Here is a 22545-nt window from a genome sequence, read left to right as displayed (position 1 = left end):
CACGTTTCCAAGGCACGTTTACGGGGTGGTTTGCCATTGCCTTCCCCAGTCACCTACACTTTACCCCCACTAAGCTGGGTACTCATTTTACCAGCCTTGGAAGGATGGAAGGCCGAGTCAACCTTCAGCCAGCTACCTGAAACCGACTTCTGTCGGGATCGAACTCAGGTCATGAGCAGAGCTTGGACTGCAGTACTGCAGCTTACCACTCTGCACCACGGGGCTCTCTGTTGCTAATATGCATCCAATTTATATGTAGTGTCATAACATCCGAAACAACAGTGTCTACCTTGCTGGCAGAATATTCTCTTTCTTCCACACACTAGTTTGCAAATTATTCTGAAATCCTGAAAACTACTGGGAACTGGATTGAATGTCAAACGAGGAGGAATTTTTTTAAAAAAAGCTTTGTAGTACCTAACTGGAACAACATATGGTGTTGGGATGGTAGGCAGATGTACATCTTGAAGTCAAGTTTTCCAGATGCATTTTGGTTGGGAGGCAACACTTTTAGGGTGCACAGAACAGTGAGCCGTCCCAAAACACTGCAAGTAAAATCCCACAGAGCTCCTCTTCTTGGATCACACAGCATAGCTGATGTGGTCGGAGCCAGCTCCAAGGGGTGGCCATTTGTCGAGGTCCCAAGGCCCAGCCAACAGATGGATTGACTCTATAAAGGAAGCCACGGCCCTCAGTTTGCAGGACCTCAGCAAGGCTGTTAACGATAGGACGTTTCCATGAGTCAGAAGCAACTGGATTAGGCACTTAACACACACAAGACCAGCAAAGGGCTTTCTGTCCCACCTTCCTCACTTTGCACCAAGCATGTCAGGTGGCTTGAGGCAGCAAGCACACCATTGTAGTTATGAGGGCCACCAAATCTGGCAGAAGATCTTGAGGAAGTTTTGCCTCCAGTGACTTCTGGATCCCAAAGAAGGGATCTTTTTTTCATGCTGCCACCACAAGGAGTTGATTTCAGAAAGAAAATAAGATGGGCTTTTCCCTCTGGTATGACAAAATGCGGAGGAAGTCAATAACAGCTCTTTACCTTGGACCCATAAAAGCCTACTTTTTTTCATGAGGACCTTAAAATCCCTCCCAAATGGCGCAAGTCCATCTTTAGCCCTAGCTCTGTAAAAGCTTCAGAGGAAAAAATGGAGGGGGGGGGGCAGCAGAGAAAGTGAAGAATTCCAGGCCAGCTTCAACAGGGGCCCTAGATCAAATGTCTTTTTTCTGGTTTCCCCTTCAACCGGTAAACACAAAAATTTGGCGAGGAAATTTAAAAACATGCAATGCTTACTTTATCAAGCATAAACTTATTTTTACTCCTTTAACAACAAAAAATGCATCATTTTGAACTGAGATGTAAATAGAAAATAAACCCAATGCTACAGAGAGAGACAGAGCTGCCAACAGCTGCATCCTTCGCTTCCTTATAATATAGTACCTAAATCTTTGCCATTTGAGAGATGGGGGGGGGGAGTTGAAAATCAAAAGCACCGACTTTGCAGCAAAAAAAAAGGAAGTATATTATTTGGACAGTTGTTATAGGCTCTGACATATTACAGCACATGAACTATGATACTGTGTTGTACATATGCAGAAATATTCACTGTAAAACCCAAACTATATATATAAACTGCAAACTATATGGCAGGGGGTTTAATTATCTTTATAAAAGGAAAGAAAGCCTGGATATATTAAACCAAAGGCTTATGTTTCTGAATTATACTGGCAGATATTTCAGTGTCAGTGCTGGGATACAGTGCTGCACTTTTCCTATTTTTTTCCTGACCTTCCCCAGCCAATGGAGAAGAGCAGGATCCCTGGTAGCCCTTTTCATAATTTTTAAGCTACAGAACAGCATGTTCTGCCCTCCTGTTTTTTCAATGACTCCAAGAGCAGAAATATTTTTCCTCTGTACTCCAAGGATATTCAGTGCTGACTCATGGTGACATGATGTAATGAAAACAATATATTGTGTTTTATGATTTAAACATGAAAGCAGAATGCTAGAAGTTAATGAATTGATTTAAACTCATCGTATGGTTATAGAGATGAGAATGATGGTAAAATTGATTATAAAATGTATAAACAAAACTCAACACTGACTATTTGAAAATTGTATGCTTAGCCTAGAGGAAGTGGATGTCCAAATATGGCCTTCTAAAGTAGAGCAACTGAGAACATTCCTGAAACAGGGCTTCAGTGTAACCCTCATGCATAAAAATTTCTTAGGATTTTTTCAACTCCTTGTCAAGGTGATTGAAACAGTATAAATACAGGCAAGGAAAGGGCTAGATTTCAGACCTCTTTCAGAGAGTCTCAGAAGAAGGTGTATCGGTATGTACGGCTCTAAAAATATTTTATTCTAGAATGTGAATTATATACAATGAACTAAATCAGACTTATTTGACTGTTATAAGAGTTGGATTTTAAAAATGAATAGTATGTAGAACTTGCTTGCTTTTGTTGAATACATCGTCATTGAATGTAACACATTGTAATACTTGCATATACACATATATATACATTTTTACTGGAAGTACATCAATAAAAAGACTTGCTTTTTTAAAGTAGGTAAAGTCGTTGAGTCCTGCTTAGTAGGTGACTGGCTGAATAAGATAACGTATCACTTCTCAGGAAGTGGTCCATTCTAAGAGCCTAGACACTTGAAAGGCACAGACCCGCTTCACAGTCTCCTATAGTCATAGTAGTATTACCAACCTATTTCATTACTGAATTACACATCCTAACATTAAAAATACCAACTTTAATACTGAATTATCACCACACATGTTATAGCATATAAACTGGACAACGTTAGTCACTTTGACGCAACAGATCCCCAAAAGCACTGCATATGTCTACAGCGTCCACAGGAGTCATCTACTGATGTAGATTGACTTACAAAAAAAGGTTTTCACCACTCAGTCCAAAGGGGGTGGGGATTAACAGGAGCTCCCCAAAATTCTCCCCAAAACTCTGTATTTTTCTGCTGGAAAAACTGAAAAGACAAAAAAAAAATCCCTAAAACACTCCAAATTTTTCCATTCCCCCCATGCCTTAACATCTCTATCTCCAAATAGCCATTAGAGCCAAGAACAACTATTTGCTGCCTGCCCTTCTGCTAGGAATGGCCGTGTGCTCCAACAATGACGGGTTCAATACCAAGTAGCAGAGAGTCTGTCTAAACTCTTCTACCAGCTATGAGCTTTCTGAATTCCAGGTGGAGCTGCCAGCTACCACTACTACCACTGTGGTTCTGATTTAACTTCAGTCTACTTACTCACATCCAGCTGCCAACTGAAGCTGGACACTGCATAAGCACAAGCTCTGGGGCATGACAAAAACCCAAACAAGAGCTTGGGGGTTATCATTCTATATCAGACCTCTAGGCCACACATTTCTGCCTAGCGACATCAAATACAGACTGAATTTAAAGGGGGAGAAGATGGATCCCTGTGGAACCCAACAGTGGATAGCCCAACGAGACAGCCACCAGAATCCCAAGAATAGTCCTGCAGGATCAGGTCCATTTAGTCCAATAGAGGCCAGTTAGATGCCTCGGAGAATCTGCCGGGCACGACATGCAAGCAGCCCCCCTCTTCAGCATCTGCTGTTCAGTAAACAGAACCGCCATGCCCAGAGGCAGTAAAGCAGGGAATGCTTGGATTTCTATGCCTATGCAAGTGGAACCATCGAAGAACACTCCAGAAACTTTAAAGATCTCAGTCTCCAAAACATCAGGCAATACAAAAGTGTAATCAATGTCATGATAGATTTACTAATATCAAGAATGCCATTTTGCCAGCCAGTTCCTAGGCCAAGATCGCTGACTGCACAGTTTTCATCTCCATTCCCAAGGAGGATGCTAGATTACCCTGAGTACAGGAAAGAGGATACCAGAGTACTGCCTGCTCAGCAAATTTTACCCCCCCCCCAAAAAAAAAGGCAGAGAGGAAAGTCATGTGCTGCAGAAGCAAGACAGTTCCTGGGACAAGGGTTGAACACATGGAGTCTGGCACTCTGCCCTTCTGGAGGGGGTCAATTATTAAGCCTAACCTGCTACGGACCCAAGAGAACATTAATCAGCCAGGACTGACCCAGCTTCGTTGAAGAAGTCATCTGTACAACGACACTCCTACAGTATACAAACTTTATGTGCTCCATACAAAACAGAGGCCACCCAAGTCAACGATTGCCAAGCTGTGCCAAGTAAGAAGCGTTCCTGCGTTTGGCTCCAATCTGAGCCTGGTTTTAGCCGGGGAGAGCAGGGTAATAAGTGGAAATAATAAATAAATGTACAATCTGCATACAATGTACACATGGCTTTTCTTTGTATGTGTGTTAAGTAACTCTCATGTTACATTCAATGTGCATCCCGCTGAATGTGTGATTTAAACCCCACATTTATGCAGGAACCGGCCCCAGTTTCATTTGTAAAGCAAACGCACGTTGGCTCTCTCTTACAAACATATATAAGCATGTATGGTGCATGCTGGCTGTATGGTGCATTCAGTGTAACTTGTGAACAGGTCTTTTTTATTGTTTCATTCTAGAATCAGAAATACAAACAATAATATTTCCCTGTGATTGAATGCCAAACGCACACCGGAGAACATTTCACTGTAGTTGTCTCTTAGCTAGATACAGTCTTCCAACAAGGAAATTCCTCCAAACTTACTTCTTCAAAGTATGCTGCTGTTTATTAAAGGTGCTTTAAGACATAGAAGTCTGTTTGAGGAAAAATCTGAGACAGTTTACAAATGCAGCAGGCCAAGCAGACAACACTGTTTGTAGTATTGGCCTTTGTCGACTTTGGAAAGGCACAGCTCTTGAACTATGTTCCAGTAAAGAACTTGATGCACGGAAGAAATGAGCAACTGGCAGATGTCAAAAAAAAAAAAAAAAAAAAAGGAAAGGAAAGGAAAACCACCCGGAAATTATTACATAGCTCCAACAGTGGACAAATTTGGTGTACTCAAGTTGGACCAGTTGGACAGTACGGCCATTTATGCATGGGTTTTTTTTGGCCTTGGATTTGCTGCTCTGTAGAGGCACATTTTCCCCATCCAAATTCTCAAAACTCTGCATGGGGGCTTATTTTTGAGTTCTGAGAACTCAGATGGGGAAAATGTGCTTTTACAGAGTGGCAAATCCAAGGCAAAAATCTCCCATGCATAAAGGGCCTACATTTCAACCTTTGCAGAGGAATGTGGAGCAGAACCACACCTGCTGGCCCATCTTCTCTTGCACTGGCTAGATCCAGACGAAATTTTCCACTGACAGAAGGCACTTCTGTAAGCAGAACTGAACTTTCCTGCCTTCACCTCTCCTGCTTAGATTATTTGTAGTAGCAGTAGTAGCTGTTGTTGTGGTTTTCTTATTATCTGTTGTGGCTGTTGTTGTTTTCTGCTGGTCAGTGACCGCATTAAAATTATTATTATTATTCTCTGAGCTAGACATAAATCTAAGCCCACTAGCATGAGGGAGGCTTGTTGGATCATCTACTGTTCTCTAGATGCTTGAAATGCACTGCTCATCATGCGTTATGTATCTGCCCATGATGTAATTCCCAGGGCCCTCATTTGCAGTTAAGAACCCAACAAGTGGCCAAAAAGTCTGCATCGTATTACTGAGATAATGAATACAGGAGCACAGCTAGAAGCCAGCTTTGGCGGGCCAGGCTCCGACTGCACAGCTACTAACACTGGCCAACTGCAACTGTGTATACCTGGGCTACACTGCAAGCACTTCCCTAAGAGAGGTGGGGAGAATTTTACTTTACATGGGGGGATGACAACACTCCACTGAAATCCCCTTTGAAATATTAATTCCTAAACATACATTGCTTATGGCTTGTGAATAGTACTTACCTCTGGTGAGTATGATCTACAGGTAACAAAGAGGGGATACTTTTATGGGTTGGGGGCAACATCTTTATAGGCTCCAAACTTTTGTTGGCAGAGTGGAAAGCTGCAGTACTGCAGTAAAAAGCTCTGTTCACGACCTGAGTTTGATCCCGACGAAGTCGGTTTGAAGCAGCCGGCTCAAGGTTGACTCAGCCTTCCATCCTTCCGAGGTTGGTAAAATGAGTACCCAGCTTGCTGGGGGTAAAGTGTAGACAACTGGAGAAGGCATTGGCAAACCACCCCATAAACATAGCCTGCCTAGTAAACGTCAGGATGTGATGTCACCCCATGGTCAGTAATGACCTGGTGCTTGCACAGGGGACTACCTTTACCTTTAAGAACATCAGAGGAGCGCTGCTGGATCAGACCAGTGGTCCATCTGGCCCAGCCTCCTGTCTCGCACAGCGGCCAGCCAGTTCGTCTAGAGGGCCAACACCAGGGCATAGATGCCAAGGCCTTCCCCTGATGTTGCCTCCTGGCACTGGGCTGCAGAGATTTACTGCCTCTGAATGTGGCAGTAACACACATTTCTTTGCCCATCCATCTACCACACACACACACATTTAGATAACCCACTGCCCAGGGGTATTTTTAAATAAAAGTTCAGCTTATTATTCCAGCTTTATTATTCTTCAAATCTCAGGATACAGTAGTAAATTCATTCCAGATGATGCCAAAGCAAAACTGGTGCTCTGCAACCAGCCCAGATTGGTCTTTTTTGGAGGAGATGTTCAGCATTCTCTACCCATTTGGTGCAAAGCACAAACACAGATTCGGATCCTCTTGAAAAAGTTCATAGATAAAGGGGCCTGCAGCTGTTCCCCCTGGTCCGCACAATTTAGTGTCACAATCCATCTTAAGGACTGAGGGAGAGTCTACAGGCTAAGTTTGTATATAGAATACGCAAAGCTTTCCAGCTGTTTTAGGTAGATCACAACAGGTAGCCATGTTAGCCTATCTGTAGCAGTAGAAAACAGCAAGAGACCAGTAGCACCTTAAAGACTAACAAAATTTCTGGTAGGGTATGAGCTTTCGTGAATCACAGCTCACTGAAGAAGTGAGCTGTGACTCACAAAAGATCATACCCTACCAGAAATTTTGTCAGTCTTTAAGGTGCTACTGGACTCTTGCTGTTTTCTACAGCTGTTTTAGGGTTCAGGATAATGAAGAGTCACCTACCTCCTGGAGGTGCCCAGAAAAATTAGCCTCCCGGAGTTCTGCCAAGATGGCAACAGCACTTGGACCTTCTAGTCAAGCAAGGTCAAGCAAGTAAGCCGTGTTCCAATTGTCCTTTCTTAGGAAGCCAGAGGACACCGGCTCCTTGAGGCAGAGTCTGTGTCCCAAGGAAGATGAGGACAAACGACCTTTCCTTGGCTGAGTGCCTCTAGCTCCTCCCTGCTCCATTGACTGCTGCTTGAGAAGACAGAAAGGCAGGCAGGGATGAATGGCCAAGGGTTCCCTGCCACATCACCACGCTCTGACCTGGTAGGCAAGAGCTACTGCTATCCCACACCACTTCCCTTCCCAACTTGCAAGCACAAACGGAAGGGAATTCCTTCAGAGAGACTGGTCTGCAGGAAAATCTGTCCCCAAAATACCTGTACCTGGTGGGCAGGAACCAATTCCCTCCCCTTCTCTGCAGCTACACAGGCAGAGGTGGGAATTCTTCAGACGTTCCAAGATCACAGGAAGATTTATTTATGGGCTTCAAAGAAGTTTTGGGTTTTTTTTTCTTTTTTTCTTTCCAAGAACACGAAGGTGATTTTTTATATTCCCATCCCACAGAGGTCTCCAAATTTAAAACAGATCTTGGATTTTTAGTCAGAAATCTGAATAGCACTGATGGCTAATTTGCGGGTCTTTCCATTTCCTGTACTTTAGGAGTTTATTTCCATGACTGAAGTTCATCCTTTCTGAGAATGGGGCCATAAAGCTCAAGACGGAGGAGCGATCTGAAGGAGGCACACAAGGGTAGCAGACCAGGGCGCTCTGGCTGACGCATTCCAAAAATCTGAAGGTTTGCAGGCAGGGAAGAGAGTTTCCATTTCTACAAGGCGGGATGCCTAAATATATCCCTCCAATGTATTTATAACACCCATATGAGGAAGCAATAGGCATAGAAGCTGGATTTCTCTCTTGGGCAAGCTATTAATAACCGCTAAGTCTTGGGATAACGCTGATGTCCTACTCCCGCAGCAGCATCTGTACAGAGTTACGATGCAACACTATAAAAAAGAGCACAAAGCCCAGGGCTTCACATGAATGTAGCTACATACATTTCTGTAGTTATTCAGAAGCAATCAATTTTTTTCAACGCTGAAATACACTGAGAAGTGCCCTTATTTTCTTTCACTCAAACATACTTTTCCTTTTCACAGTCAAGCTCTCAAAACACCTGCATGAGCAAATGCTACTATGGAGAGTGCTAACTGGCCAGCATACATTGCATCACTGAGCCAGCTTTCTTTCGATCTATATGAAAACTGCACGTGACAGAGGACCATATAAATGAATAAATGTGCAGGTGGTACTTTCTAAGTATTACTTTAAAAGTTGTTAAACATGGACAACCCATGGAGAAGGGCAAGGCCGACAGATGAACCAAGTTGTTTATATGCTCACTCGCTCTAGTCAAAGTGAGAAACTATGGCTGAGGAATCAGTGATGCTTTCATTGTAATATTAAAATTGTATTCACCCTTGTATGCACAATTTATACATTATCCCAAAGACTTCAGGCAGGGCTACTGGGTTTCCCAGCATCTCCCTGTCTACTTTTAGAGCTGCCCACCTGGCCTTTGCAACCAGTCAGAGGGCCCTTTACTCCAGGTCAAAACATTCCCTATACAAAAAGAAGCCATTTTAAGCATGGATTCCACAGCCTCTTTCCAAATTTTCCTATTGGGGGAATAATGGCTGAATAAGCCACCCATTTGCAGCTTCCAACAAACATCTCACAGAGGATGTTAATGAACTCATTTCAATGTCTGAAATTCCAGCTTGTGGCAAGGGCCAAGAGCACTTTTGACCAACTCTCCCTTGCAGTCTTCTAACGTTTTAGGCCTAGCAACATCATCTGTGCCTATGTCATCTTTAGACCGGACTAATAAGTAGGGCTCGGCAACACTTCGGCTAGCACAGAACACACTGGGATGATGTTTCAAAATATTTATTGATTTCAAGCGGGCACTGGACTCCAGACACCTTATAATGGGATACCTGCCCTATACCACGCATCAATGTATGCTAACAATGACAACCATCCAAGGGTTTATTCTGGAAGGCCAGAAAGCCCCTTGGAATGGCTAGGAAAGTAACAGTTTCCATTCAGAAAGTGACACACACAAAGAAGCAGCCAGAGTCTTTCTGCAGATTGTTCCGGAGAAAAATGAATGTCTGAACTGGGCCTCTACTGTGGGGCTTCAACGCACCAGCCTGCATCACGCACGTATTCCCTTCACCTGTCCACTCAGCTCAACATCATCGCTGATCATGTATTTTACAGATTTAATATGCAAAGGTGTGATATCACTTACCTGTGCAGCAATGAACACCCTTTCCTCCTCCTCTAAGCCTGGCCACTGTTCTGCCCATGCTAAAAGAACGCAGCAGCCGCGCCAGTCGGCCCCAGCAAAAACCACCCAGAGTCTTGCAGCAGCTTAAACGTTAACACGCAGCAAAGTCAAGCCAACATCTGAGCAATGGGAACCATCCTGAACCAGTTACACAGAGAACACACATGAGAACCACAGAAAGGGCAGAATCACAAAAGGAACTCTGCAGCGGGGCCAAGCCAGGACATAAGAGAGATCCTGACTGTGAGTGACATCAGCACCTCCTGAAGAGGAGTATAAACAAAGACCAGCCACTCCTGGACAGTAAGTGGGCTTGGCAGAAGAAACCATTGCAGCCTCCAAGACATTCTGATCCAGAGAAACTTCTCTGCATAAATGAAATGAAGGATCAAAACTCTACAAGGACTGAGTCCTCCAAAGAGGACATTTCCTTTGTTGAATGAACCCCATGGTTATTGGGAACAGACGTCTAGGATGGCCACCTTTAGGAACCACATCGATGAAAGAGGATTTCATTAAATGAAACAGTAAAAATGCAATTGCCACCTCATGACAAGATTTATATAAGTAAAACAGTGAAATTAGGAGAATACAAAAGCAATGTTCACATCAACTGCACAGGCATATTGAAAGAGAAATATTATCAGGAATCAAAAGGTTTTATTTGGGGAGGCAGTAGAAGGGTAGCCTTTGGGATATTTCCTAAACCCCCACAAAAGCTTTCTGAAAGCTTTAACTTCTCCTATGACATGTTTTCCCCCTCTTTATTAAAATATTATTAGCCTGCTTTCCACACCCAAAGTGGCTTACACCTGGATAAAAACCTCAACAACAAAATACAATAAACAGTAATAAAAACCAAACACACACTGGTTTACAATTGCAACCAGGCAACACACGTTTCTGTGTGAGAAACCCAGACTCACAGCAGAAAAATATAAAGACCTACCTACCTAACTGCTGTACTTATCACAGGTTCACAATTAAATAAAATGAAAGCCTGTCAAAATGTTTTAAAAGTTAAGCTGTGTAAAAATGTGAAAGGCTGGTGACAGATGTGCTTCCGGGGGAAAGCAATCCTGCTGCCTTGGTGCCACCACAAAAAAGGCCATGTTGTATGTGCCCGCCTGTCAAACTTATCAGTGGTAGAGGAACGTGTAGCTGGACTTTTCCAGACGTCCTCAGCGCCCAGGCAGGCAGCTCATAGTGTGGCAGACAGTCGTTCAGATACCCTGACCTCAAACCATCTGGGGTTTCAAGGGTCAAAGTGAGCCCTCTGAACTGGACTCAGAAACGCAGTAAGAGAGAATGATGTTGGCTCAGAATTCGTGCAATGTGATCCAAGAGACTTGCGCTAGAAAAGAATTCAGGTGGCCTCTTGGTCAAACACCTGAACCTTGAGAGCTTTTTCAAAGGCAGTCCCACACAGGGTGCACCGCCGTAATCCAGTCTGGAAGCTGCTGAAACCTGTGCGTAACTATAGACAGGCTAGATTCTTGGCACTTGAGTAGATAGCAGGATACATGAACCTTGAAGAAAGCAGAGAATGACAAGCAAATTTACAAAGCTAGAGAGCAAGGAGAGACTCAGACTCACTCCACTCGGAGGAGGAGGAGAAGAGTTGGTTTTTATATGCCAACTTTCTCTACCACTTAAGGGAGACCCAAACCGGCTTACAATCACCTTCCCTTCCCCTCCCCACAACAGACACCCTATGAGGTAGGTGGGGCTGAGAGAGCTCTTAATAGAACTGTAACTTGCCCAAGGTCACCCAGCTGGCTTCGTATGTAGGAGTGGGGAAACCAACTAGTCTCCCCAGGTTAGAATCCACCGCTCATGTGGAGGAGTGGGGAATCAAACACGGTTCTCCAGATCAGAGTCCACCGCTCCAAACCACCGCTCTTAAGCCCCTCTTTTCAGCGTGGTGTAGTGGTTAAGTCATCCAGTGCTTTCTGCTGCTAAATAGTTCCTCACCGTTAACAGTTATGCATCTTAAGAGAAACATATTGTTAAAAAATAACGCTCTGAAGCCAACTGGTTCATGTCTTAAGTCTTTCTGAATCTGGGCTCGTAGCAGGTGGAGAGTGTTCCAATTTAGAAAAAAAAAAAATTCTTGAAATGGAACGGTTTGGTAACTAAGCTTCATACCTACTATAACTTTTATGAGAAGGGCACTCATCACAAAACAGTGAAAAAACTTTAAAGAATAAAGCATCTGCCCTACATTGAAAAGAGAATAATTAAAGCCCCCCCCAGTCTACCATATTCCTACAAAGCTTTATCACAGAGAAACTTTGAATATATGAAAGCGAGGGAAACACTCTACTGTGGGGGGAAAAAACGAGCAAGAATCAAATAGTCCACACACGATTTCCCAAAAACACTCAAAAGCCTCCCTTTCTGGCCACTCCCTGAAAGGCCAAACCCGCAAACCTCTGCATCTCTTTTTGCAAATAAACATACCAGGACAGCTAGTCTGGGGCTGAGTCAACTCGAAATCATCTACTCCGACCAGCAGCAACTCAGCAAGACCTCAGGAGGACGAGCCGGCCTTCCTGCCTTCCTTCCTTCCCAACACTTACAACCCAAGATCCTTTAACTGGAGATGTCAGAGATTGAACCCAGAATCCGCTTGCAGCATTCTACTTGAGCACCAAGATGGGGGCTCACTGATTAATTCATTGCATTCAAGAGGGGAACTCTGACTTCAAGGTGCCCGATCATAAACCTGTCCCACTGACCCCTCAGCAAAGAAGCCGGTATGAAACGAGAGCGTGGCAATATTGAGCAGGGTTACAACATCAGCAATGTGTTGCCTGTAGGGTAACCCTAAGCCAGGGTTGGGGAACATCAGGCCCAGGGGCCGTTTAAGGCCTGCGAAATCATTTGGTCTGGCTCTTTGTGGGTCCTGGGAGATCTCTAGCTCAGAAGGATCTAAGACTGGCGATCCGCCCCCTCCCGCGGATAGGAATAGCCTCTATTCAAGGCAGATGTGAGTTTGTTTTGCCGAGAAAATGAATCTTTTCCCCCCTTGCAGAAGAGTCGTTAGCTATGGAGCGGCTAGGATCACCCCAAAAACTGTGTTAACCCTTTCCCACCCGGGCCGTGGAGAAACGTATTCCCTCTGTACTACAAGAGGGCTGGGGGAGGAAGTGGCGACAATGGAGGGATTAAAGGGGGCAGGGCCAGAATGAGCGGGGGGGGGGGAGTTCTTAGCCAGTGTGTCCTCATTTCATCCCTGTTGGCGGAGGTAGCAGGAGCCGGCTGTAGAATCCAGCCCCGACCATGCAGAGCAGGAGCAACTCCAGCGTGTGGCTGGACGGCTACGCCTGGCTGGTGCAACAGACCATCCTGTGCCACCAGGTGGGCGATTGCGCCACCGGCTGGATGCCTGCCTGCTTGCCTGTGCCGGTGCGGGGGTCATCTGGGGCAGCTGCCTGCTTGGGGCTTGGCCAGCTAATTTTTAAGTTGATAATTTTGTATGGCCCGTGAATGACGTTATAAATATCCAAATGGCCCTTGGCGGAAAAAAGGTTCCCCACCTCTGCCCTAAGTGCTCCTCGCTCCTGAGGGTGTCAACTCGGCTCACATTCCTGCTCAGCAGGTGAATTGCCTAAAGCTCACTGATGGCTGCTTTGCGCTTATGGGAAGAGCAATAAAGGATCATACCTCAGCTGCCCCCAGCCAATTGCCCTCTGTAGTAACTTTCCTGATCTCCACCTTGTGTACAACCTAGCCACTCAAAAGAGGAAGAGTTGGTTTTTATACCCACTTTTCTCTACCTTTAAGGAGTCTCAAAGCGGCTAACAATCTCCTTCCCTTCCCCTCTCCTCCCCACAACAGGCACCTTGTGAGGTAGGTGGGGCTGAGAGAGTTGTGAGAGGGTTCTGTAACTGACCCAAGGTCAGAAGCTGGGTACCCAAGGTTGGGTGGGATAAATAAAAGATATAGATAATGAAAATATAATTTATTTAAGGTGCAGTGTCAAGATAAAAATTATTTTAAAAAAACGTTACAACAGCACAATGGCATTTCCTAAGGTTGATATACTATAACCACATGCCAGAGACGTTTCGGCCTATTTGGCCTTCCTCAGTGGTCAATTAAGTTGTTAGACTGGACTGTATAAGTCTCCCATATAAAATGTGTGCAATTATCAACCTGGTAAAACAACGTCCACTGCTCTTAACCACTATACCATGCTGGATCTGTGAGGCCCTGCTTTCCTAGCCTGGGCTCATACTGAAAATTAAGATTCTGTTTTGCCCATCAGAGACCCCCGACCCACCTGTCGAAGCAAGAATGCCACTGTGTTCAAACTCCACACCTGGCGCTGCCCCCCAAAGCAGGCTGTCTGGGTTTATTTTCAAAGATATTTGGGAAGATATGGCTCTTCAACTCGCCAGCTTTCTCCTGTTCCCCCCACCCACTTGGCCTGCCGCCAGACTAGAACCCCAACGTGGCGCACACCACAATCCTGTCTTGAGGACAGAAACCATCAACTGTTGACAGCAAAGCAAAAGCTGGACTGTTCTTGCAATAGAAATCGGGTAGGCCCAGCCACACACCTGTCCCAAGCGAGTTCCTCCCAGAAGCTGACAGGGCCCGAGACACAGATTCTGCTGTACAGCTGCTTAGGGCCTGAAGCCAACCTTGCCAAGTAAAGCCAGGAGCAAGTCTTTCAAGCGAGCCAGTGGGGCGGTGAGGGCAGAGCATAGGGCTAGGATCATGGAGAGCCAGGGCTGAATCGGGACTGCCATGCAAACTTGGCAGGGTGACCTTAGGCCAGTCACCCATTCTCAGCCTAACCTACCTCACAGGGCTGCTGTGAGGAAAGAGAAGAGGAGGACGATGTAAGTTGCTTGGAGAAAGGTAGTGTATAAACACACTAAATGGTGTAGCCAGCGTGGTGTAGTGGTTAACAGCGGTAGCTTGGAGCAGTGGACTCTGATCTGGAGAACCGGGTTTGATTCCCCACTCCTCCACATGAGCAGGGGATGCTAATCTGGTGAACCGGGTTGGTTTCCCCAATCCTACACATGCAGCCAGCTGGGTGACCTTGGGCTAGTCACAGCTCTCTCAGCCCCACCTACCTCACAGAGTGTCTGTTGTGGAGAGGGGAAGGGAAGGTGATTGTAAGCCGGTTTGATCCTTCCTTACGTGGTAGAGAAAGTTGGCATATAAAAACCAACTCTTCTTCTTCTAAATAAATAGTAAATAAAACTCAGTGTCTTGGAGCCAAGAGTACTCTAAGCACAGCCAAACTGCATTCTGCTCTCAGCCCTTGCAAGATGGCAGGATTTCTCTTTTTGGTTCTTCCATAAACCAGGAGAATTCTACCCAGACATTAGTCATGGGCCCCTACTTTCCCCTCTAAACACCCCCCACCCCCAGATGCAAGAAGTAACACCCTCCCTTTGTCCTTAGGCATTCCTAGTGCAGAGCAGGGCTGGCACTGGGGAAAGAGGGAGGGGTGACCCCTCACACCCCTCCACCAGAGGTCTATCCCATGAGCATCTTCTCAATTTTCTCTCATCACTTGGAGGCTGAGCACAGTACCCTACGCCTATTGGACAGGGCCGCTGTATGCAGTGCAGCCTAGAATATGAACGCCGGCACAAACGTGGGCATCCTGAAAGCAGCAACAGGGAAAGAATCCTTTGTTCAAATTGTAATTTGGTTGCAAACTGCAGGCACCCCCTGTGAGCACTAAAAAAACTTTTCTTTTTATCAGACACTGGAAATTACACTACATGGTACTGTAAATGTTTCGACACGTGCTCTCGCACATTACTTTCCTGCAGCTGTCCCCATTCTGGTCCCCATCCACTCCGTCCACCTGGCCGAGAGATTATCTTACAACAAGAGCCCGTGACTTGAACTGCAAGAGTGGCGGGGGTGGGTGGGTGGGGGTGGAGCAGCCGTGCCCGCTTTGCATGGCCGATGCCTAAAGCAGAGCTCTTGATTAACACGAATGCGTTCTAAATGGGTAGCAAACACTTGGCGAATTCTCACACGCTCACCTGGAATCAGCAGCTTCGTTAGGTCAAGTTCCGTGCATGGGCCAACTATGATAAATGCAGCTGGCTGAGTGACATTCACGACAACACATTCATGTGAAATGTAGCAGATTTGAAATCATCTTATGATGATGCATAACCTATCTCTAATGACCCTGGAGCGCACTTAATCCAAACAAGGCAGCACGCTGGGGTTGGCTCATGTTCATGAAACTACCCAATCAGTCAGCAAGCCGAATGCCAACAACTGAGAACAACTGATCTATTTATCGTCGAAGGCTTTCACGGTCAGAGTTCATTGGTTCTTGTAGGTTATCCGGGCTGTGTAACCGTGGTCTTGGAATTTTCTTTCCTGACGTTTCGCCAGCAACTGTGGCAGGCATCTTCAGAGGAGTAACACTGAAGGACAGTGATCTATTTATTTATTTTGGTTCATTTATACTCTGCCTTTCTCCCCAACATAGATCTAAGAGTGGCTTACATTGTTCTCCTCTCTTCTATTTTAACCTCACAACAACCCTGTGAGGTAGGTTAGGCACCGTGTGTGACTGGGCCAAGTTCACACAGCAAGTTTTTATGGCAGAGTGGGGTTTCAAACCAGACTCTCCTAAATCCTAGTCCGACACTCTAACCACTACACCATGCTGGTTCCCCAGATCAATGCCACACCACTATATGAGGTGCCCAAACCACTAATGAAGAAATTAAGAATCCCAGGGAAGCCCAAAGTCACTGGGAGGATTAAATGGGAAGAAGAGTTGGTTTTTATATGTCAACTTTCTCTACCACTTAAGGAAGAATCAAACTGGCTTACAATCACCTTCCCTTCCCCTCCCCACAACAGACACCCTGGGAGGAAGGTGGGGCTGAGAGAGTGTGACTAGCCCAAGGTCACCCAGCTGGCTTCATGTGGAGGAGAGGGGAAAGCAACCCGTTCCACCAGATTAGCTTCTGCCGTTCACATGGAGGAGTGGGGAAATCAAACCCAGTTCTCCAGATTAAAGTCCACCGCTCCAAACCACCGCTCTTAACCACTACACCAAGCTGGTGTACTGATGGTACTGGTGACTGATGGGACAAGAAGATGGAAAACTTAAGTGTCGCACTCCTAGCAAAGAGAAGTTCTGGTTCAGCATGCCAATGAGCCAGGAGAGAAATTCTCTTATTTCCTCCATGGGCAGCTCATAGAGCTCATAGAGAACATGGTTCCTCCGTCAGACCAGGCAGTCTGAAGAAACTGAAGGCACCATTTATTTAAATATCTATAGCCCGCCTCCTCACTCCCTCTACCAAGCAGTGGCTCAAGGCAACTTAGCTACACACGTGTAAACCACAATGCATAAATATGTTAAAACACTTCAGACAAGAAGGGGGTTCCTATGTCATCAGTTGTACAAAATGGAGCACTCGAGCAGTACCCAAGTGAGAAGAGGAGAGAACTGAGCTTCCAGATGTGGTGGTGGAAAGTGCCGTTACAGCTGATTTATGGCGACCCCGTAGGGTTTTCAAAGCAAGAGACGTTCAGAAGTAGTTTGCCATTGCCTGCCCCTGTGTGGCCTGAGTGAGTTCTGAGAGAACTGTGACTGGCCCAGTGTGACCCAGCAGGCTTCATGTGGAAGAGTGGGGAATCGAACCCGGTTCTCCAGATCAGAGTCTGCTGCTCTTAATCACGCTGGCTAGAAATGGGGTTTGGTCAGACAGAGCAGCGTGCCCAAGACTTGATCAGGAGATGGGATTTGGAGAGGGGTGCTTATGAAGGAGAAGCAGATGCTGGGGTTTTGGAAGGACACACGGAGGGGAGAAGACCTGAGAGATTATCCAGCCCTACAGCCAGCATGGTGTAGTGGTTAACTGCGGTGGTTTGGAGTGGCGGAGTCTGATCTGGAGAACCGGGTTTGATTCCCCACTCCTCCACATGAGCAGTGGAGGCTAATCTGCTGAACCAGGTTGGTTTCCCCGATCCCCCACATGAAGCTAGCTAGATGACCTTGCACTAGTCACAGCTCTCTTTTAGCTCTCTCAGCCCCACCTTCCTCACAGGGTGTCTGTTGTGGGGAGGGGAAGGGAAGGTGATTGTAAGCACCTGAAACAATTGCACACTTCCCCTTTGCCTGCTAGGGTAGGTTTGCGGCGAGGGGAGTGCTTCTTCATTCGGGCCCACCAGGCACCTGATAATTTGGCTAGATTCATTTCGCCCTATCCGAAGTAAAGCTTGGATCAAGCGGAGCTAGGTTGGAAACAATCTAGTGGCACATCAGCATTGCTGAGCGCACAGGAACGTCACCCACCCGTCATGCTTTTCCCTACCTACTGGCTCGGCAGCGGCTGTGGCATCTTCCTCTGATGCTCTCGGACGTCCCTCGTGGCAAGCGCCCACGCCTGCTCTCTGTGCAGCACACAGACATTATCTTGAACGCTGGCACGAAGCACAGGCTTATACTTGTACTCTTTCCAAGTTCCCCCTACAGCCCACCTGATCCAGTAGTCTGTATTGCTCATTGTGTCCTGGTAGGAGATGCTTGTGTAGATCTCGCTCTGATAGGGAATCCAGATTATCTCCAAAGCAGTGAAATTCTCCTTTCTGGGGTGTGAATGCCCACACCCACAAACATATCGCTCTGAAACTGCTCGCCCAGTTGGAGGTTAGGGGAACCTGAACTAGGAAAGGGGTAGAGAGAAATTGGATGAGCTGTGGAAAGTCATCCCTGCCAGGCTCACTAGCTATCCTATACAGAGCTGGTGGTTTGGACAATTTAAAGTAGAATTAGTTTTTATACCCCGCTTTTCTCTACCATAAGGAGTCTCAAAGCAGCCTACAATCTCCTTCTCTTCCCCACTCCCCAACAGACACCCTGTGAGGTAGGTGGGGCTGAGAGAGCTCTGAGAGAACTCTGATTGGCCCAAGGTCACCCAGCAGGCTTCATGTGGAGGAGTGGGGGATCGAACCCGGTTCTCCAGATTAGAGTCTACTGCTATTAACCACTATACCACACTGACTCTGTTTGGCACTGACAATGGTTGTAGGGGGGGAACACAAGGGTCTTCTTGCGAGTCACTGTCACAACTGAAGTTTGTTCTGGTACAATGAGTTTGGAACAGGGAATACTGGTGAAATGTGTACAGTTGTAAGCACCAACGCAGTGACAGCCACCACACCTACAACAGATGCAGCCATCGCGGCATATCTGGACCCCCTCCCCAGTGTACTTCCTCCTAACCTAAGGTGATTTAGATAAGCAGAAGTATCGCCAGAACTTTCTTTCTTCTGGTTTATTAAGTTCTCTCAGAAGACCACAAAAGAGAAGAAAACAGGAGAGAAAAAGAAAGAGGAAAATATATACTACAATAATAACTTGTGGGTTTCCTGTTGCAGAAGCAGTGTACCACAAAAGGCTGAAAGACAGCCAGCCAAAATAATATTGGGGGGGGGGATGTTAATTTGTCTTAAATTGAGTGGAATGCTTGCAAGGAGCTCTTCCATCCTTCACCCTGTATTTCAGCCAGTGTGGTGTAGTGGCTGGACTGTCGGACTAAGGACTGGGAGATCCAGGTTTGTATCCCCAATCTGCTAGGGAAGCTTGCTGGGTGACCTTGGGCCAGTCACAGCCCTGGTCTGATCTACCCCACAGGGCTGTTGTGAGGATAAAATGGAGAAGAATGATGTGAGCCACTGGGGAGAAAGGTGGAACATAAATGAAGTAAACAAGCAAAAAATCAGTACCTTGCCCTGCTTTATTCTTACTTCACAATAACATTGTTTTAAAAAACCTACGAGAGAAAAGTCATACCATGAACGCAATCGGAGCAAGAAGGAAGCACAAGGAGCTGGATGAGACCCAAAGGGCAGAAGGAGGCCTGCCCTTAGCCTCTTAGCTGGCCGCTCACAACAGGAGGAAGCAGGGATCAGACAGAGTCATAAGAACATAAGAGAGGCCCTGCTGGATCAGACCAAGGCCCATCAAGTCCAGCAGTCTGTTCACACAGTGGCCAACCAGGTGCCTCTAGGAAGCCCACAAAACAAGACGACTGCAGCAGCACCATCCTGTGTTCCACCGCACCCAGGATAATAGGCATGCTCCTCTGATAACTAGAGAGAATAGGTATGCAGCATGACTAGTATCCATTCTAACTAATAGCCATGAATACCCTTTTCCTCCATGAATATGTCCACACCCCTCTTAAAGCCCTCCAAGCTTGCAGCCGGATACTAGCTCAGCTGTCCTTCCCAACATCAAAGGCCCTGATTGCCAGCTAAACCCGCCAAAACGTGCCAGATGAAGGGAGATCAGAAATGGCCAGACAGAGCTTGCAGAAGGCAATGGAGAGAGTTGGCACAGACTGAAAAATCAGGCAATCTGCCACCGAAGGCTGCCCTTCCCCCAGAGTCCACATTTTTTATTTCTGAAAGGAGAACAAGTTTGGGGCCTTCATGTTTGAGGGTGATTTCCAGTAAATGCCTAAAACCCAAACAACTGGAAAGGATGCCCTTTTTGACTCCAAATTCTGGCTTCCCTACACAGCTAGAATCTCCCAGAACACCAACAATACGTAGCCCAAAATAACTGCAATTCCTCTCAAAAAGAAAATTCCCTTAGACAGCACAAAGAAAAAAATACGCATATTATTCAGCAAACCGATGACATCTACTGCATGCTGTATTTTAACACAAAAGCGCAGACTTCCTGGTTTGGAAGTGCCGATTACCATCTGGTACAATTGGGAAGGGATGGGCTGTCTGTATCCAGTTTACCCTCTAGCAGGAACCACAGCTGAGGCTGTGTTCAAGGAGCAGAACCAAGGCCCTCTTGAGTCCGCAGGAGAGAAAATGGAAGTCAAGCCCCTCAGCATGCCCAGTACCATGATCTGATACAGCAAAAGGATATCTTTTTCACAAAGGCATTCAAACCCCAAACCAGAAGCCAATGCAGTCTCGTGGCTAGAATATCAGATTAAACCAGGGGAACCCCAACTTCAAACACCCACGTGGCCACCTCAACATGACCCTGTCTAACGGACCTCACACGGTTAATAGGACTATGAAATGGAGAAAGGAAAAACCATGTAGGCCTCAAAGAGCTTCTGGATGGAAAGGTGGTACAGGTTGAGTATCCCTTATCCGGACATCCAATATCCAGACTGATCCAAAAACCGGACACATGAACACATGAAACAGCCTTAAACTGAATCAGGCCCTTGGTCCATCAAAGTCAGTATTGTCTATTCAGACCGGCAGCGGCTCTCCAGGGTCTCAGGCAGAGGTCTTTCCCATCACCTAACTTGCCTAGTCCCTTTAACTGGAGATGCCGGGGATTGAACCTGGGACCTTCTGCATGCCAAGCAGAAGCCAGCCTGCAGGCATTACTCACAGGCCCTCAGCAGTGCCGTTCATGGTTCAACGTACACAAAATATTGCTTAAAATTACATTCAGGCTATGTGTATAAAGTATATATAAAACACAAACGAATTTCATGTTTAGACTTGGGTCCCATTCCCAAGATATCTCATTATCCCAAAATATTCCAAAATAGGGACCTCTTCTGGTCCCAAGCAGTCCGGGTAAGAGATACTCAACCTGTATGACAATAAGCATGCGCAACCACCCCAGGAGCATGGGGATTGTGCTGCAGCCTACTTCCATAGGTCCTGTGAACTTCCAGGAAAGCCCTCAGCAGCAGCGCTCCTGATCCCCAGACACGGAGCCAGGAACCCTGTGCCAAAAACGGAAGGGGCCCAGGAAAAGCCTGCATCTCCTTGAGGAAAGGCAAAGGGAAGTCACCTTCCTGTGACACAGGCTTCAGCTCCTTTGACAGGTCTGAAGAGAGCCACGGGGCACGCTGGGAAAGGGACCCCAATCACATCTTTCAGCAGGAGACACCTCCCAGGGGCCGAAGGTCTACCCGATCCAGCCCAGTCACTCCCGGGCTTCAGTCCCTCTCTGATGACCAGTGGCCTTCCCCTGCAAAGGAGGGCTTCTGGAGTGCCCAAGTGGCAAGAATCCAGGGGAACAAGGTCAACCAAAAGGCACCAGAGCTCAAAGCGAGATTTCGCACCTCTGAACCTCCCAAATGTTGAGATGAAGAGTTTGATGCAGCGCAACCCAATCTGAATCCGTGCGCTTCTTTTCGTGAGCCTGGTCGGGCTGCCCGCCAGCCCCACTGGCGGCATCAAGACTCCTGAAGAGCATCTTCCCTGTGCTGGCGGATAGCACTGCCAGGCCACCCGGGCCAAACATCTCACTGAGGCCAGGGAAGAGGGACCCCTGCGGCCAGGTCCCATGGAGGAAGGGGGCCCCCAAAGCCCTCTCTTTGCAGCCCAGCCCAAGCAACACCAACGCGGCCAAGCTGACGGTTCCTTGCCCCAAAGCCAACCTCACATCACCTTCCTTAGACGTTCGTTATCTCGTGGCGTTTTGCTGCTTTCTATGGGGGAAAAACCCTGTCCGGAAGACCTGCCAGGCCTGCTCAGCAGCACGAGGAAAGCTCTCTGCACACGCCCAGGAGCGCTCTTCTTCCGCAGAGCACCTTGGGCTTCGCAGAGTTCCTGATCAAGAGGAGCCCAGCTGTCCGTCCCCCCCATTATCCCCCCCAAGACGGCTCTCCCGAGGCAGCCCCCCTAAGGGGCCCGGGGGCGACGCCCCCCTCCTCTGCGGGAGCCCCAGGCCGCCTGAAGGGGGGAGCCCCAGGCCGGCTCCAATGGCGGCCGGAGGAGGCTGGACACGCCGGCCGTCGGGGAGGCCGCCTGCCTGGGCGAGGGGCGGCGGCTGGAGCGGCGCTCGGAGGAAGCCAGAGCCGCCCGCCCGCTTGACCGCCCCGCAGCAGCAGCAGCTGCAAGACGCGTCCGGGGGGGGGGGGAGGCAGAGCCCCCCCCCGGCCGCGGGGTTGTTTACCGGGCTCTCCTCCTGCGGCAGACCCCCCCCCCCTCTCCCTTGTCTCCCCTCTCCCCTCACCTTCATGTCGTTGACGATGGCTTGGAAGAGGCCGCCCAGCGCGCCGCACTCCTTCTCCGCCGTCTCCATGGCGCGCCGAGCCCCAGAGG

The 22545-nt window shown here is 47.3% G+C and overlaps 1 protein-coding gene across 4 annotated transcripts in view; it reads right to left on the bottom strand.

Moving 5' to 3' along the window:
- The window catches only part of MTSS2 (MTSS I-BAR domain containing 2), a 79949-nt gene extending 57404 nt beyond the window's left edge, over positions 1–22545 (bottom strand). For all 4 annotated transcript variants that reach the window (XM_056862662.1, XM_056862663.1, XM_056862664.1 and 1 more), the window contains exon 1: positions 22457–22545. In XM_056862662.1, the coding sequence (XP_056718640.1) occupies positions 22457–22525 (69 nt within the window). In that variant the 5' untranslated portion in view covers positions 22526–22545. The remainder of the gene's footprint in view (positions 1–22456) is intronic.

This window comes from Euleptes europaea, chromosome 17 (assembly GCF_029931775.1).
Source record: "Euleptes europaea isolate rEulEur1 chromosome 17, rEulEur1.hap1, whole genome shotgun sequence".
In the NCBI taxonomy this organism is placed as follows: Eukaryota; Metazoa; Chordata; class Lepidosauria; order Squamata; family Sphaerodactylidae; genus Euleptes; species Euleptes europaea.
The sequence above is the reverse complement of the archived record's forward strand: the minus strand, read 5'-3'. Positions and strand labels throughout refer to the sequence as shown.